Below are 16,964 nucleotides of genomic sequence, written 5' to 3'. Positions count from 1 at the left end.
TGATCCTAGAAACGGCGCACATAGTAAGAAAAGTGATGGACTCCTAAGGAGGCAGGATGCAACCCGGAACCCCACACTATAAATACCACCCAGTCGAATTGGGGGACTGTGATAGAGAAAAAAAAATAATAAGCAGAAAGCAGACCTTCTCGGATACATGTCTTGTTAAAAAGAATAGCACAGTTAACTGAATTTATCTTAAAAAGAATTTTCTCTATTTTTCTAATAGTTCGTCTTTCATAATATGCGAGAAGGTTAAGTAATTGGCCTATATTCATGGTGTTATTGCGTCAAAGTCTGGCATTACCAATACTAAAATTTATTGGTAATACCAGACATTGACGCAATAACACCATGAATATAGGCCGATTACTTAAGTCTCGCAGATTATGAAAGTTGAATTATCAGAAAAATAGAGAAAATTCTTTATAACATAAATTCAGTTAACTCTGCCATTCTGTTAATAATAATAATAAATAATAAGAATAATAATAATAATAATAATAATAAAAATAATAATAATAAAACCAAAAGTACATTTCCACAAGCGATATAAGTATATCTAATCAACATCAACCGTATATTTTGCCCTCTTTATCAAATGCGGCAAAATGAGGTACCGGATATCAAAAGTTTCTTTACATACATAACAAACATTGAAAGTTAAAATCATAAAAAGAGTCAGTGTACTTAGGAAGCAGACCCTCTCTCAAGCATACTTTATTAAAAGTAATGGCTACTTCAGCAGCGTTACCACTTGTAGAGATTCTTCTCTGTTTTGCGAATAGCGGCTTTTTCAGTGCTACTTAAACAGGCTAGTAGCAGGCCTATAGAGGTCATGGTAAAATACGGGTCAAAATAGGTGTATATATTTGAATTTTACAGATAAACTATATACCATAGTCATCAAAGTCATTAACGATTTTCTCTCTCTCTCTCTCTCTCTCTCTCTCTCTCTCTCTCTTTCTTAAAGCGAGCTTTCGTCTGGAGCTGCCAGACATCCTCGGGCTGGGAAGCTGAGGGTGGACTGATCTTGGTGCGGTGTCCGTCCTCCTTATATCTGTGGTTGACAGCAGGGGGTCTGCCCCATGCTTGTCTCCTATTGGCTGGTGGCGGTGAGTCAGTGTAGTGAGGACTATTACATAACACCGACAATGACGACTGATCTATATCATAACACCAACGCCACAGCGACAAATAGCTTAATATCACAAAGAAAGAAAGAAAGAGAGAGAGAGAGAGAGAGAGAGAGAGAGAGAGAGAGAGAGAGAGAGAGAGAGAGGCGGACTTTCGGATGCTGTACCCATCAGTACTAACAAATTCTTCGGATTCCATGAAGGGCTGTTAAATTTTCTCTCTCTCTCTCTCTCTCTCTCTCTCTCTCTCTCTCTCTCTCTGAAGAGATCCACCTCCTTCCAGAAGTTTGCACGCGTCAAACAAATGAAGCTCGGAGATGCCTTTGCGCGCACAATGCAAATAGAGAATCGATTTTCCCCCAGAATGAGAGCTTGCAATTTTGCAATGCTCCATTAAGAAGATTTCATCCGTTGACACTGTACGAAATAAATACATTTCGACTTAATTCAATAAATACCTGAATGAAAGCATATGTATCCATATACTGTACGTAAACAATAAGTAAATCAATGAAAAGAGAGGAAGGCAGCTTTTACGAGAGAGGCTGCTAAGAGGGTCTCAAGTTCTTCTTCGCAAGAAACTTGCCATTTTGCCTGACTAGAGAGCTGCTTACATAAACAACTCAAATAAATGACTGCCACATCTCGCACCAAAATATGCAGTGTCACTACCCTAAGAAAACACTGTGGCGTAGTCGCTGAGACAAGCGGTTACGAAGCTACCAAAGCATTTAAGGTTAGTTGTTATCATTATTATCACTGGAGAAACAAATCAAGTTATGTATCCGTACATATATGTAAAGATAAATCTGTAAAGAAAGTTTTCGAAGAGATTCCCCGAAAGTATTCTGTACAGATTTATCTTTAAGTATATGTACTATGTATACATAGCTGTGGATTTGTTTCTTCATTTCAAGACTCGAGTGGAACGTGGGAGGAAGTTCGCCGAAACCAGCAGGCCCTCCTCCCCCAACAACGGAATTAGCCAGGCAGCCAGGGACACTGGGGGCAGTCGCCACCCCTCCCCCCCCAACCCCACCCCGGGCCCCGTGCCTCCAGAACAGTAGTCAAGACCACCTTCCTAGAGAAGATTTGAATCCACCGGAGATGACAGCCCCGATTATGACTGACAAATACAGTGATTTTACATGAACCACCGATTTGGCGTTTTAATAGCCAACTTGAGTACAGAAGAAAAGTCAGTAATAAGAATAGAGAAACTTCTATACAAAATAAACGCGGCTGAAATAGCCATTATTTTCAATAAAACCTGTATTATTATTATTATTATTATTATTAACCACCAGAAGACTGCTGGGCCTTGACCCAGGCTGACAACCTACACATCTCTTGAAAAAAATGGCCACAGATAGGGCCTGAAAGTACTCGAGTGTGGAGTAAAATTAAATGTAAATACTTAGAAGTAAACCCGTTATACACAGTGATTTTGTGGGTTTCTTATTATTATTATTATTATTATTATTATTATTATTAAAAACTGGAATACCTCAAAACTTCACTGAATAGGGAGGAAACATAGGATAAATTGGGATTCACTGACTGGATAGTTTCTGTAAAATGACGTTTGGACAACTACGTTTACTGCCGCTCCATTGTGTTATTTACAATATGAGATCACTACACGAGATTTAAAAAACTAAATTTGCCAGCAAGTTTGAAGGTATTCGAAAGAAACGGACTCATACGACGACGCCATAAATTGGTACAAGGAACTAAAACAGAAATTGGTGTTCTTACAAGCATTTGCTCCATAAAACAAAAACAAAAAAAATAGAAAAACAAACTTGAAAAAGGATAAAAGGGACAATGTATTTGATAATACTTGACCATAGTATTATCAAATACAGGTAATACTATTCAAATACACGTACAAATACCTAAGGAAAATGTCAAAAAGTGGCAATCTCGCATTAAAACTAAGTGATACCAACGGCTGAATTGCGTCAAACATATATATATATATGTCTTGAAAGGCAACTAAAAAATATTGATCAAACATATGATATGTCCTGACAGGCAGCCATACAATATTCAGCACAATGAATTTGACAGCCAAATGTGCAGCATGAAATATGAGGGCAGTTAAAAGGTATCTTACAGAGCAAGTAAGTATTCTTATTAGGCAATACAAAATGTTCAGCACATAAAGAGAGATAAGACAATACAAAGGGTTCACAGAGAGAGGACAATACAAAGGGCTCAGAGAGAGAGAGAGAGAAGGGGGGGCCCGGTCTTTAATCGTTTAATTAGCTTCATTGTTTCTCTCTTCATTCTCACTCAAGCGTTCAAACCATCTCAACCTAGTTTCCCCAGCCTCTCTCTCTCTCTCTCTCTCTCTCTCTCTCTCTCTCTCTCTCTCTCGCTTTAGGAATTGTAGGAGAAACAGTAAACTGGGCCGACGACTGGTTAATTTATAGAAAACAGAGTCGTAATAAACGGTGAAGAATCAGAATAGGCAGATGTAGCAAGCGGAGTTCCTCAGGGTTCTGTCCTTGGCCCTCTCTTGTTTTTTATTTACATTAATGACATTGATGTACGCTTAACTAGTACGATAGCCAAATTTGCCGATGACACCAAACTAGTGTAAATGCAGCAGACCCAGATACAGTGGAAAGTTTAAGAAATGATCTAATGAAAATAGGAGAGTGGTCAAAAAGATGGCAAATGCCTTTTAACGTAGATAAGGGTAAAGTGTTACAAATAGGAACAAACAATCCTCATGCCAACTACATGCTGCTTGGGAATGACATTAATAGTGTAGAACAAGAGGAGGACCTTAGAGTCATTATTACTAAGAACTTAAAATCCACAAAAAAGTGCATAAAAGCTGAAAAGAAGGCACAGAAACTAGTGGGGCACAGAACGAGGCAGTTCAAATACAGAAACAAGGAAACGGTGCTGCAGCTCTACACATCAATAGTCAGACCCCATCTTGAATACGCAGTACAGTTTTGGTCACCAACACTAAGAAAAGACATAAATAGATTAGAAGGAGTACAAGCAAGAGCCACAAACCTAATTCCAACCATCAGGCAAATAGGTTACCGAAGATGACTAGGAAGTCTGAACATGTATGGCTTACAAACACGACGATTGTGAGGACAACTAATAGACACATTTTAAATACTGAAAGGCATAACAAAAGTAGACAGTAACCTATCTACATTAAACGTAAACCAGACAAGGAATAATGGATGGAAACTAGAACTGAAGAGATAAAACACATCCCATTGTGGGAACTTCTTTACATATAAGATATGTGACACCTGGAATAAACTGCCACCAGAAGTTGTAAATAGAAATAGTGTGGAAGAGTTTATAAGAAGCACTAGACAAAATCATTAGGACACCGTGATTACACAGTAAAACCTGCTCCTACAGATAAGTGAGCACACGATGTCTCCTCGGATGGAGTAACAGGTCTTTTGAGACATCCTAATCCTTGTAATTAACTCCTTGTAACTCACTCACTCACTCTCTCTCTCTCTCTCTCTCTCTCTCTCTCTCTCTCTCTCTCTCTCTCATATACACACACAAACACACCCATACAGTACATATTTTCATATACTCAAAAGTATCAAAACCAAATGTGTCAAAACTTTACTGCTATTTTCAATCAAAATACATATAGCATCCAACGGTACTGATGCACCGTCAGAGAGAGAGAGAGAGAGAGAGAAGAGAGAGAGAGAGAGAGAGAGAGAGAATATGTATACCGCGTATTAATTTCTTCCGGCTATGTCGGTTCATTAATACTGATACTCAGTAACATATTAATAACGTTGGACAATATCAATTTCATTCATCTAACAGCGTTGCTGACGTCATTCTCTGCTTACATCAAACGGGTCTGACGTCACGCATGCAGACTCCCTGATATCAATTACTCAGTAAAGCCCTGGACAGCAGGGTACAATACATTTCAAGGAGATATTTGTAAATTCCTTGGCATATACTGATATTCCTGCTAAAATACCACAGACTCTATAAAACACAATAAAATATCTCGATAATTGCAATAAATTATTCATAATAAATTTCAAGTGGTTTCATCAGAAGAGAGCTACAATGAATTTTAAGTCGAGAACTGAAAAAAATGAGAGAAAAAATATAAAAATACCCTACAAAGACAACTACCAGACAGTTATGAAAAACAGCTAAGGTACAATAAATTCCCACGATAATAGTAGTAACAATTCCTTAAAAGAGTTAGGAAATAATTTCACACAAATAAAAACTAGATCAGTTTCAATCCAATTTTAGCATCATACTCTTTAACAAAACACACCCAACAAATAAAGATATTTATCAGGGCTACCAAAGGCCTACATCCCAACAACTGTATATTATCCCCAAAGGACACGGCTAGGCCACTTTGGGATAAGGACTAGGGGCAAGTGGTTTCATAAAAGGGAAGCTAAGAAGAGAGATGGGGGAGGTTACTAACAAGGAAAATTTTATCCTGCGGTGTATAACGAAATGTTAGAAAAAAGATAGATATAAATAAGAAAATGTTGCAGCCAAGCCCTCCAGGGACAGTAGTAGTTCAATTTCTTTTTACTCGTTTTACTCGAATAGAGATTTAAGATTCATGAGGCTTCATCTAATATTTGTTTTTGGTTTCGTTTGTGGGCGAAAGAGAAAACAAAGTTACGAAACAGCGGTGGCATAGAAAAACATTCCAGGACGTGGAAGAAAAAAATTCTTCAACTAAGAAAAAAATAACAAAAGTGGGCAGAGAAAGGTTACGAGAACGGAAATAAACTTACGTTAATGTCAATATTCGCAAAACTTCCATTTGATAAAATCCTGATTGGGATCTCCCCTGGCGAGCGATAAGGCTAATTGTGGGGAAATAATTCTGCTTGAAAATGAAACCACTGCGGATGAATACAAAACAAAATCCTTAATGATGTTGCCAATTCTGTGGAAAATGTAACTCTGTTCTCATTGTGTGGATTAATTAAAGATACCCCTCGCAAAGGCCCGAGGTAATGCAAGATGCTCCTCTAAACAGTAGGATGTAATGCTAGACGACCCTCTTAACAGCCAGAGGTGATGGAAAACGACTGTCTCAACGGCCGGATGTAAAGTAAGACGCCCCTCGAAGGTAATGCAAGACGACCCTCTCAACAGCCGGATGTAAGGCAAGACGACGCCTCTCAACAGCTGGATGTAAGGCAAGACGATGCCTCTCAACAGCTGGATGTAAGGCAAGACGACGCGACGCCTCTCAACATCCGGATGTAAGGCGAGACGACGCCTCTCAACAGCCGAATGTAAGGCAAGACAACGCGACGACTCTCAACAGCCAGATGTAAGACAAGACGACACGATGCCTCTCAACAGCCGGATGTAAGGCAAGACGATGCGACGCCTCTCAACATCCGAATGTAAGGCAAGACGACGCGACGCCTCTCAACATCCGGATGTATGGCAAGACGATGCGACGCCTCTCAACAGCCAGAAGTAAGGCAAGACGACGCGAAGCCAACTCAACATCCGGATGTAAGGCGAGACGATGCCTCTCAACAGCCGAATGTAAGGCAAGACAACGCGACGACTCTCAACAGCCAGATGTAAGGCAAGACGACGCGACGCCTCTCAACAACCGGATGTAAGGCAAGACAATGCGACACCTCTCAACAGCTGAATGTAAGGCAAGACGATGCGATGCCTCTCAACAGCCACGATGTAAGGCAAGACGACGCAAAGCCTCTCAACAGCCGGATGTAAGGGAAGACAATGTGATGCCTCTCAACAGCCAGATGTAAGGCAAGACGACGCGACGCCTCTCAACAGCTGGATGTAAGGCAAGACGACGCGACGCCTCTCAACAGCCGGATGTAAGGCAAGACGACGCGACGCCTCTCAACAGCCGGATGTAAGGCAAGAAGACGCGACACCTCTCAACAGCCGGATGTAAGGCTAGAACACGCGACGCCTCTCAACAGCCGGATGTAAGGCAAGACGACGCCTCTCTACAGCCGGATGTAAGGCAAGATGACGCCTCTCAACAGCTGGATGTAAGGTAAGACGACGCGAAGCCTCTCAACAACCGGATGTAAGGCAAGACGACACGAAGCCTCTCAACAGCCAGATGTAAGGCAAGACGACGCCTCTCAACAGCAAGATGTAAGGCAAGACGATGCCTCTCAACACCTGGATGTAAGGCAAGACAACGCCTCTCAACAGCCGAATGTAAGGCAAGACAACGCGACGCCTCTCAACAGCCGGATGTAAGGTAAGACGACGCGACGCCTCTCAACAGCTGGATGTAAGGCAAGAAGACGCGACACCTCTCAACAGCCGGGTGTAAGGCTAGAACACGCGACGCCTTTCAACAGCCAGATGTAAGGCAAGACGACGCCTCTCTACAGCCGGATGTAAGGCAAGACGACGCCTCTCAACAGCCGGATGTAAGGTAAGATGACGCGAAGCCTCTCAACAACCGGATGTAAGTCAAGACAACGCAGAGCCTCTCAACAGCCAGATGTAAGGCAAGACGACGTGACGCCTCTCAACAGCCGATGTAAGGCAAGACAACGCGACGCCTCTCAACAGCTGGATGTAAGGCAAGACGACGCGACGCCTCTCAACAGCCGGATGTAAGGCAAGACGACGCCTCTCAACAGCCGGATTTAAGGCAAGACGACGCCTCTAAACAGCCGGATGTAAGGCAAGACGACGCCTCTCAACATCTGGGTGTAAGGCAAGATGACGCCTCTCACCAGCCAAATGTAAGGCAAGACGACGCCTCTCAACATCTGGATGTAAGGCAAGACAACGCCTCTCAACAGCCTGATGTAAGGCAAGACGACACGACTTAACAGCCAGATGTAAGGCAAGACGACACCTCTCAACAGCCAGATGTAAGGCAAGACGACGCCTCTCAACAGCCAGAGGTAAGGCAAGACGATACCTCTCAACAGCCGGATATAAGGCAAGACAACCCCTCTCAATATCTGGATGTAAGGCAAGACGACCTCTCAACAGCCGGAGGTAAGGCAAGACGATGCTTCTCAACAGCCGGATGTAAGGCAAGACGATCTACTCAACAGCCGGATGTAAATCAAGATGACACCTCTCAACAGCCGCATGTAAAGCAAGACGACACGACTCAACAGCCGGATGTAAAGCAAGACGACGCCTCTCAACAGCCAGATGTAAGGCAAGACGATGCCTCTCAACAGCCGGATGTAAGGCAAGACGACGCCTCTCAACATCTGGATGTAAGGCAAGACGATGCCTCTCAACAGCCGGATGTAAGGCAAGACGACGCCTCTACACAGCCGTATGTAAGGCAAGACGACGCAACTCAACAGCCGGATGTAAGGCAAGACGATACCTCTCAACATCTGGATGTAAGGCAAGACGATGCCTCTCAACAGCCGGATGTAAGGCAAGACGACGCTTCTCAACAGCCGGATGTAAGGCAAGACGATGCCTCTCAACAGCTGGATGTAAAGCAATACGATCTTCTCAACAGCTGGATGTAAAGCAAGATGACACTTCTCAACGGCCGGATGTAAGGCAAGACGACGCCTCTCAACAGCCGGATGTAAGGCAAGACAACGCGACTCAACAGCCGGATGTAAGGAAAGACGATGCCTCTCAACATCTGGATATAAGGCAAGACGATGCCTCTCAACAGGCGGATGTAAGGCAAGACGACGCCTCTCAACAGCCAGATGTAAGGCAAGACGATGCCTCTCAACAGCTGGATGTAAAGCAATACGATCTTCTCAACAGCCGGATGTAAAGCAAGATGACACCTCTCAACAGCCGGATGTAAAGCAAGATGACACCTCTCAACAGCTGGATGTAAAGCAATACGATCTTCTCAACAGCCGGATGTAAGGCAAGACGACCCCTCTCAACAGCCGGATGTAAGGCAAGACGACACCTCTCAACAGCCGGATGTAAAGCAAGATGACACCTATCAACAGCCGGAAGTAAGGCAAGATGACACCTATCAACAACCGGATGTAAAACAAGATGACACCTATCAACAGCTGGACGTAAGGCAAGACGACGCCTCTCAACAGCCGGATGTAAAGCAATACGATCTTCTCAACAGCCGGATGTAAAGCAATACGATCTTCTCAACAGCCGGATGTAAAGCAATACGATCTTCTCAACAGCCGGATGTAAAGCAAGATGACCCTCTCAACAGCCGGAGATAATGTATGATGACCATCTTAACAGCAAGATGTAAAGCAAGATGACTTTCTCAGCAGTCGGAGGTCAAGCAACACGACTGTCTCAACAGCCAGATGTAATGTAAGACGACTCTCTCAACATTATCAACAGCCGAATGTACAGCAAGACGACACCTCTCAACAGCGAGGTAATATAAGATGAACCTCTAAACAGCTGGATGAAAAGTAATACGACCCTGTAAAGCAAGATGACCCTCTCAACAGCCAGAGGTAATGTAGAATGACCATTTTAACAGCTGGACTTAAAGCAAGATGACTCTCAACAGCTAGACGTAATGCAAGATATGACCCTCTCAACAGCTGGAGGTTATGCAAAACGCCCCTTACAACAGCTGGTGGTAGTACAAGGCGCACCTCTCAACAACAGTCAGAGGTAATGTAAGCCGCCCCACTCAGCAGTCAGAAGTAATGCGAGACGCCCATCTCAACAGCTGGCGGTATTATAAGGTGCCTCTCTTAACAAGCGGAGGTATTGCAAGATGCCCTTCTCAACAGCCGGAGGTAATGCAAGACGACCCTTGCTTTAAGCCAATTCAGTGAAATTTCTAATTGTTTCAGGCCTCCTTGTGGTCTATTACTGAATTAACGAGGTCGTCAAGGCTTGTTGCGTCTATTAGTAACGTCTCTTATTTTCGGTCTGAAAATTAATTCGACATTTCCTAATCTCGTCTCCTCCAAAATAACAAACAATCCAGAAGGGTCAACATAAGCTCAACTGAACCAGCCCCTCTCGCTCTGGTCACGATTTGCCTGAATACACACAATACATACAGAGTAAATATGAGCATCTAAAAGAAGCTAAACCTGAATCCGATTTCCTTTGGCCCGAGTTCCCTTTTGCTACCAGAAGAAAAACAGTCTGCCAAAAGGGGGAAAATACGCACAAAAATAAGAGCGGTCTTCGGGGTATCTGAACCTACCAGCGTCTTTCATGTAAGATGAAAAGGTTAGAACAAAGGAAACCCGTTAAGAAGGGTTACACTATATATATATGATATATATATATATATATATATATATATATATATATATATATATATAGTAATGCACCTGGACTTTAGTAAACGGACTGGAATGGAACGAAATAGAATATATAATCTAGGCCAAAGGCCAAGCGCTGGGATCTAAGAGGTCATTCAGCACTAAAGGCAAATTCAGAGTAAAAAGGATTTAAAGGTAAACAGGACGACAGAAATTACGAAAGGACGTTACACATTGAAACTTGGAATTATATAAGTATAATTTAGTTAAACCTAGAGCTGGCCCGTAGGATTAGATTTTTATTTTTATCTACGTAGCTAGGAACCAATTGGTTACTTAGCAACGGGACCTACAGCTTAATGTGGGATCCGAACCACATTATATCGAGAAGTGAATTTCTAATCACCAGAAATAAATTCCTCTGGTTCCGCACTGGCGGCAGCGGGGAGCGATCTCGGGCTATCAGACTGACAGGCAAGTACGCAACCTACTCGTCGAATGAGGAACTCCAAAGCTTGGAACGACGAAGTACCTTCATTCTGCAGCAGCATTGTAAAAAGCCTCGATCTTGCTGGACGATGAGAACTTAAATGGTGACATGGCTACACTCAATCATTTTCCATATATGAGATCATTCCTGACATTTATCATTCCATCCAGTTCATCAGTTCTAAAATACTAAGAAATTTTAAATGTTAAAACACGAAGAAATATTAAATGTTGAACAAAATATTAAGCGTTAACAACGAACGCCAATTGATGGTATCTGCTTATTTAGCCAACTTTATGAAAGCTTAAACACCACACACGCTAGTGCTAGCAGCTTCTAGTACGATGAGCCACCACTGAAATGAGAGCATCTCGACGAAGAAAGAAGAAACAGCGAAGAGAGACAAGAAAAAAGGAAAAACAAAGACACAAGAAATGGCAAAAATCAGTCACTGACTTCCACAAAGAAAGAGAAACGGCGACGAGACACAAGAACAAAGTAAATACAAGGACACAAGAAATGGCAACACCAGTCACCGATTTCCACAAAGAAAGGAGAAACAGCGACGAGAGACAAGAAAAACGTAAAAACAAGGATAAAAGAAACAAGAAAAACGTAAAAACAAGGATGAAAGAAACAAGAAAAACGTAAAAACAAGGACACAAGAAATGGCAAATAAGTCTCTGACTTCCACTTCCATAGACGCGAAACAGGGTCACACGGGCTCCTCTCTCCTAGGCCGAGTTATCTCCACCTCCGAGACAAGAGAGAAGCTGATTAACGAGCTAATTAACATATTCAGATGAGGTGATTCCATCTACATAATGTTGTTTAGAAGGCCACAACTCCTTCCGAGAGTCGAAGAGACAACTACAATAGTAGATTCACATCAACCGTGCATCTGATATCTACGTACGTCAGTCCCTTACGACGCTCCTGATTGGCTGTTGATAAGCCAATCACTGGGCTGGAAACTCTCAGTCTCTCGAGAGATTTCACATAGGCAGGATATAGGTTCCATCTCTCCTGAAGGATGCGTCTTTCAAAAGTATCACTCAGGAGAGGTGGAACATACATCCTGCCTAGGTGAAATCTCGAGAGAGAGACTGAGAGTTTCCAGCCCTGTGATTGGCTTATCAATTCCCAATCAGGAGCGTCGTAAGGGACAGGCCTATACATTAGATGTACGCTTGATGTGAACCTACTATAGCGGTGACGGAGAGGATACTTGCAATCAAATAAAAAAAAAATAGTTGAAAAACACAATGAATAAGAAGACACACTCATTCACTAACATAGCGGATGCTGCAATTTAGTGCAACCAAATTACAAACTAATTTATTTCCATGGCGGATATATTTCCGCACTCTTTTTCCCGAACACAAAGCAAAGTAGAAAACTGTTATTCAGGTTTCCAAATAACATTTTGGGATTTTTGCTTCACTTCTGCACAACATCCACTGTATAATACTCATTACGAATAATGCTATGCAGCTTTATGTATACGTATGTTACTGAGGAGGATGACACAATGACTTATTTTCACATTTTATACGAATTGAGAGAGAGAGAGAGAGAGAGAGAGAGAGAGAGAGAGAGAGAGAGAGAGAGAGAGGGGTCCTCTCAGGTGCATTGACGTGACATAAACACCTAAATATTGACCATAAATTCAGTTTAAAATCACCAAAAGTGAAGTACAAATATGACCTAATAAGAGGAAAAGAAAATACGAAAAAACAGTAAATAAATAAATAAATATAACCGAACACTAATCGCCAAAATTTCTCTAGACATAAGAACAAGTGAAGAGAAAACAACGAAACACGAAACCCACCCACACCTCGCACAAAAGAGAGAGAGAGAGAGAGAGAGAAATGCCCGATCGACATGGCGAGAAATTAAGCCAACACTTCACGGCCACCCGAACCCATTACGGCGACTTGCCTAAATAGCCAATAATGGCATTGGAAACGGTTCCCGCTGGAGCGGATGGCGAACAAAATGCGTCTCGGCCATAACAATGGGTCTCGTATTGGGTGTGGGCGGGAGGGGACGGTGTTGCTGATGACGTCAGTTACTGCCTCCCTCCGTCACCCACCCCCTCCCTCCCTGCCTATGAGAAGTTCTCGATTGTTTCTGTCAGGTATTCCGTCTGGCCGCATATCAGAGACAATTCGTATTTTGCATAATTTTAATAAGCGTAATTGTATTGGTGTAGGAACCACAGTGGTGGAAGTGTATATATATATAAGCAATAATAGACTTTCGTACTTTGCATAATTTTAATAAGCGCAATTCTATTGATGTAGGAACCACAGTGGTGGAAGTGTAAATATATATTAGCAATTATATACTTAATACTCAGTATGCAGCAAAACTCGTGTGACCCGATTTCAGTGATTTTCGTTCGACTCGCAATTCTTACCTGCTTCACATTTCTAATGACGCTAAATTGCAACGGCGAAACATTTTGCAACTTCGCTCAAAAAAAATACAGTTCACTAAGCATAGTTTTAAAGTATGATGGTATATTTTTTTTATCAAAATATCAGCTGCTCATTATAGAAATGTCAACACCGTAAGTTTTAATTATGGCATATATGAAAAGACGTAAATACTTAGTAAATTTGAAATTTTAGCCACCATAGGAATGTATTTAACGTAATGAACGTATCGGAGATGTAGTTATGGGCGTGGTCTAACCAGACGTCAACGGAAACTTGCCCCCCCCCCCCCCCTTAAAACAAGGAGAACTATAGTTGAGCTCCATCTTGCCAGATTAAAAAAGAAGAAAAAAAAGACAGCCAATTGTCTTAACATCAGCAAGTCAACTGGATATAGTTGGCTAAAACGATACAATAAAGGAGAAGGATTGAAAAGCCATCCTAGATCTGGGAGACCCCGCTGCACAACCGCAGATGAGGTGGTGTTAACTAACTTTATAACCGGTGAGCATCCAATTTCATCATCATATCCAGTAGAACGGGAAGAAACCCATATATAAATATCAGTCGACACTGCAAGACGTCCGTTTCGGGAAGCTGGTCTTCTATGTAGAAAACCTGCAGTCCAGCCTCTACTTAAGACTCATAAAGGACCACTGTCTAGGTTTTGAGCTCGAATATCTGCCCAAGAGCGAACAGTTTTGGGAAAATTGCATATTTTGTGACGAGAAGACATTTTGCAACGACCAACAGGGAAGACTGCACTGTGGCGTTCAGTAAAAACCATATCTTAAGATTTACTCAGGATTTCGTTATTCCTAACTTGTGAAGGGTGCATATGTCCTGCCAATTGTTTAAATGACTTAGTTTGCCTCCCATCGCCTTACCCGTAGACCAATTGCACTTCGCCCTTCTCGATTATATCATTCATATTAACCCTATAGACCTATGAAGAAAATAATGACGGAAGTATACCACATCAAGACTGTGGAGGAATTTCACAAATCCTCCTTTATGGTCTGGTGGACACCGTTTATAAGTTATAAAGATTTGAGGCAACTTGTTGCTATCTGAAGTATAGCCAATAGTATAGGCCTAGATTTCACAGCCATATTATTATTATTATCATCTATAATACGTTGTTATTTTTATTATTATTTATAATACGTTGTTGTTGTTATTGTGCAGAATCTTCACTCATCAGTTTTAGCTGATAATATCCGGCCTGGTTATATTCTTCCATTCCTAAAGTAAAAGTAAAATAATAAATATGAATTCTGTTTCTAATAGCAAAGATTACTCTCCACCTGGCTTATTTATTCATTTATTTATTATTTATTTTTCTTCAAACTGAGCAATCCCCTCGGGAGACTAGACCTATATAGCCTAAGATATGACTTGAAATAATTTATTGCAAGTATCGAAATAATGATCCTAATTAGAATTGAAAAGACCTGCCATTATTTTCAACAAAAATAATCAAAACGAGTATGAGCCCAATTTCAGAAGCTGAGAACGAGGAAAGACATCAGCCTCACAGCTGAAGCTGCGTCGGCGTCTGTTCTGAAATTTCACGGCAAAGGCTCTAAGACGCCCTTGTCTTGAAAAGCGCGCCCCAGGCGAGGAAAGACTGTTTGATGAGAGCCTTGGTGGAGCGTCAAGAATATTCATTTCTCTCTCTCTCTCTCTCTCTCTCTCTCTCTCTCTCTCTCATACGTGGTGCACGCACAAGACAGACACATATCCACGTGTATGTGTGTATATATAAAATACATACATATACAAATAAATAAAATATATATATGCATAATATGCATATATATACATATAATTATATATGTATATGTATATATATATTTATATATATACATATAATTGCAAATATACGTATACATAAGCGAATACCACAGGAAAATGATAGGCAGAAATGCAAGCGCTTCCGTCTTTAGGAGAATGTCTTAGTAAAAGACGAAAGCGGCTGGATTTCTGCCCTACATTTTCCTGTGGTATTCACTTATTTAATGAAGACACGTGCATCTACTGTGATTTTTTAAGCATACGTATACATCTATGTATCTATATATATATATATATATATATATATATATATATATATATATACATCTCCTCTCTCCTCTCTCTCTCTCTCTCTCTCTCTCTCTCTCTATAGATTAATATATATACTATATATATATATATATGTATCTAAATGATATATATATACATATATATATATACATATATATATATATATAATATATATATATACATAATATATATATATATGTCTGTGTGCGCATAAATATCACTATATCACTTACATTCAGGACACACAATCCCAAGTAATACATCATCTAAATTTAACCACCGAACCCAGAAAATAGATTCGGCACATACAGCTCAATAAATACCAGACGACTGCTTCAACGCGTGCACATTACATACATGAATAAGCGATACCTGCAACCGCGAATAATTCATTTATCGTTTCTCTGTTCTTTTATAATTCACGAAAAACGCATGAGAAAAAATGTCATGTAAACGACCAGACTGAGATTGTGTAAAGGTGTGTATCCAAATATCGTTCCCGTGACAAATATATATAATTTTATCAGTTCCTCGTTGAAAGGGTGGTTTAAGTGCTCCACTACAGATTCGGTAGTCCGAGTTCAATTCCCCGCTCTACCAGCGAGGATTCAGAGGAATTTATTTCTGGCGATTCAAGTGATTTTTATACTTCAAGTATTTTAACAGAATTTTGTTTAACAGTTAGGTTAATGCGAGGAAAAAATATCCATTTTCATTAATACTGCGAGATCCAAACATCTATTAATGATTTTAGGAAGAAAATGTGTCCATTTTTATAAATATTGCGAGATACAACTGCACGGAACATACATACATACACATGTGCATATACAGGTTGGCAATTTTTTTTTTTATTTTCAACCCCAAGGCTTAATTTCTCTGTGTCCATCACTTCCAAACGTCTCAATTTGGGAAATGAAAGCTTCAACCGCACATCTCCCGCACACTTCTCTTCCATGAAGGATAAAACTGACTCCTTGACAACCATACATGTGACCTTTCCGTGGCGTTTCATCTCTTAATGGAGAATTCAGTTAGACAATAGCATATAAAGATGACAAATTTTTAACCAATTTGTATTTTTCATAACTTACAAACCTTCGGTCTTAACATTAGGATAAATAACTTAACGCCAGCTGGAAACCGGTACAGTTTAAAATAATTGTGTACGCGAGGGACTATTGGCATCTGTGCTTGGTCACGATACATGTGGAGCCACCCACATTATTAGTTGGTGAGTGTGTGTTATTTATCATAGCAGTAATGAAATGAGAGCCCCCTAATCCTCAAGAGAAGGATATCCGAAATACCGAAGAATACGAATTTGAACGGGTTTAGGAAACTGATCAAGTCATGACAACACAACAATAATAATAGAATATAGACGTAAAGTTTGTGTAAAAATAAAAATACCAACTCCTGACAACCTATAGGTAAAATCAGCTATGGACTAGAATGAAAAATATAAAAAGCATTATGGAAAACCTTAGATTTTTAAGACGAGTCAAATACGCAAATTACAGCTGAATTTGATTACCTACAACAACTTAGGCACGAACAAACTCACACAGAACGCAACTCA

At 40.8% G+C, this 16,964-nt stretch overlaps 2 protein-coding genes across 3 annotated transcripts in view; one reads left to right on the top strand and one right to left on the bottom strand.

Annotated features, from left to right (window-relative positions):
- The window catches only part of LOC135200308 (hematopoietic prostaglandin D synthase-like), a 533,645-nt gene that overhangs the window by 359,556 nt on the left and 157,125 nt on the right, over positions 1–16,964 (bottom strand). The window lies entirely within an intron of this gene.
- Positions 7,587–9,756, top strand: LOC135199690 (cyclic AMP-inducible protein BP74-like). Its single transcript, XM_064227846.1, has 5 exons — positions 7,587–7,727; positions 7,991–8,554; positions 8,647–8,883; positions 9,008–9,211; positions 9,616–9,756. Exons 1-5 carry the CDS (start codon positions 7,587–7,589, stop codon positions 9,754–9,756), a joined length of 1,287 nt encoding a protein of 428 aa, XP_064083916.1.

The sequence above is a fragment of the Macrobrachium nipponense genome, chromosome 26, assembly GCF_015104395.2.
Source record: "Macrobrachium nipponense isolate FS-2020 chromosome 26, ASM1510439v2, whole genome shotgun sequence".
Taxonomy (NCBI): domain Eukaryota; kingdom Metazoa; phylum Arthropoda; class Malacostraca; order Decapoda; family Palaemonidae; genus Macrobrachium; species Macrobrachium nipponense.
The sequence above is the reverse complement of the archived record's forward strand: the minus strand, read 5'-3'. Positions and strand labels throughout refer to the sequence as shown.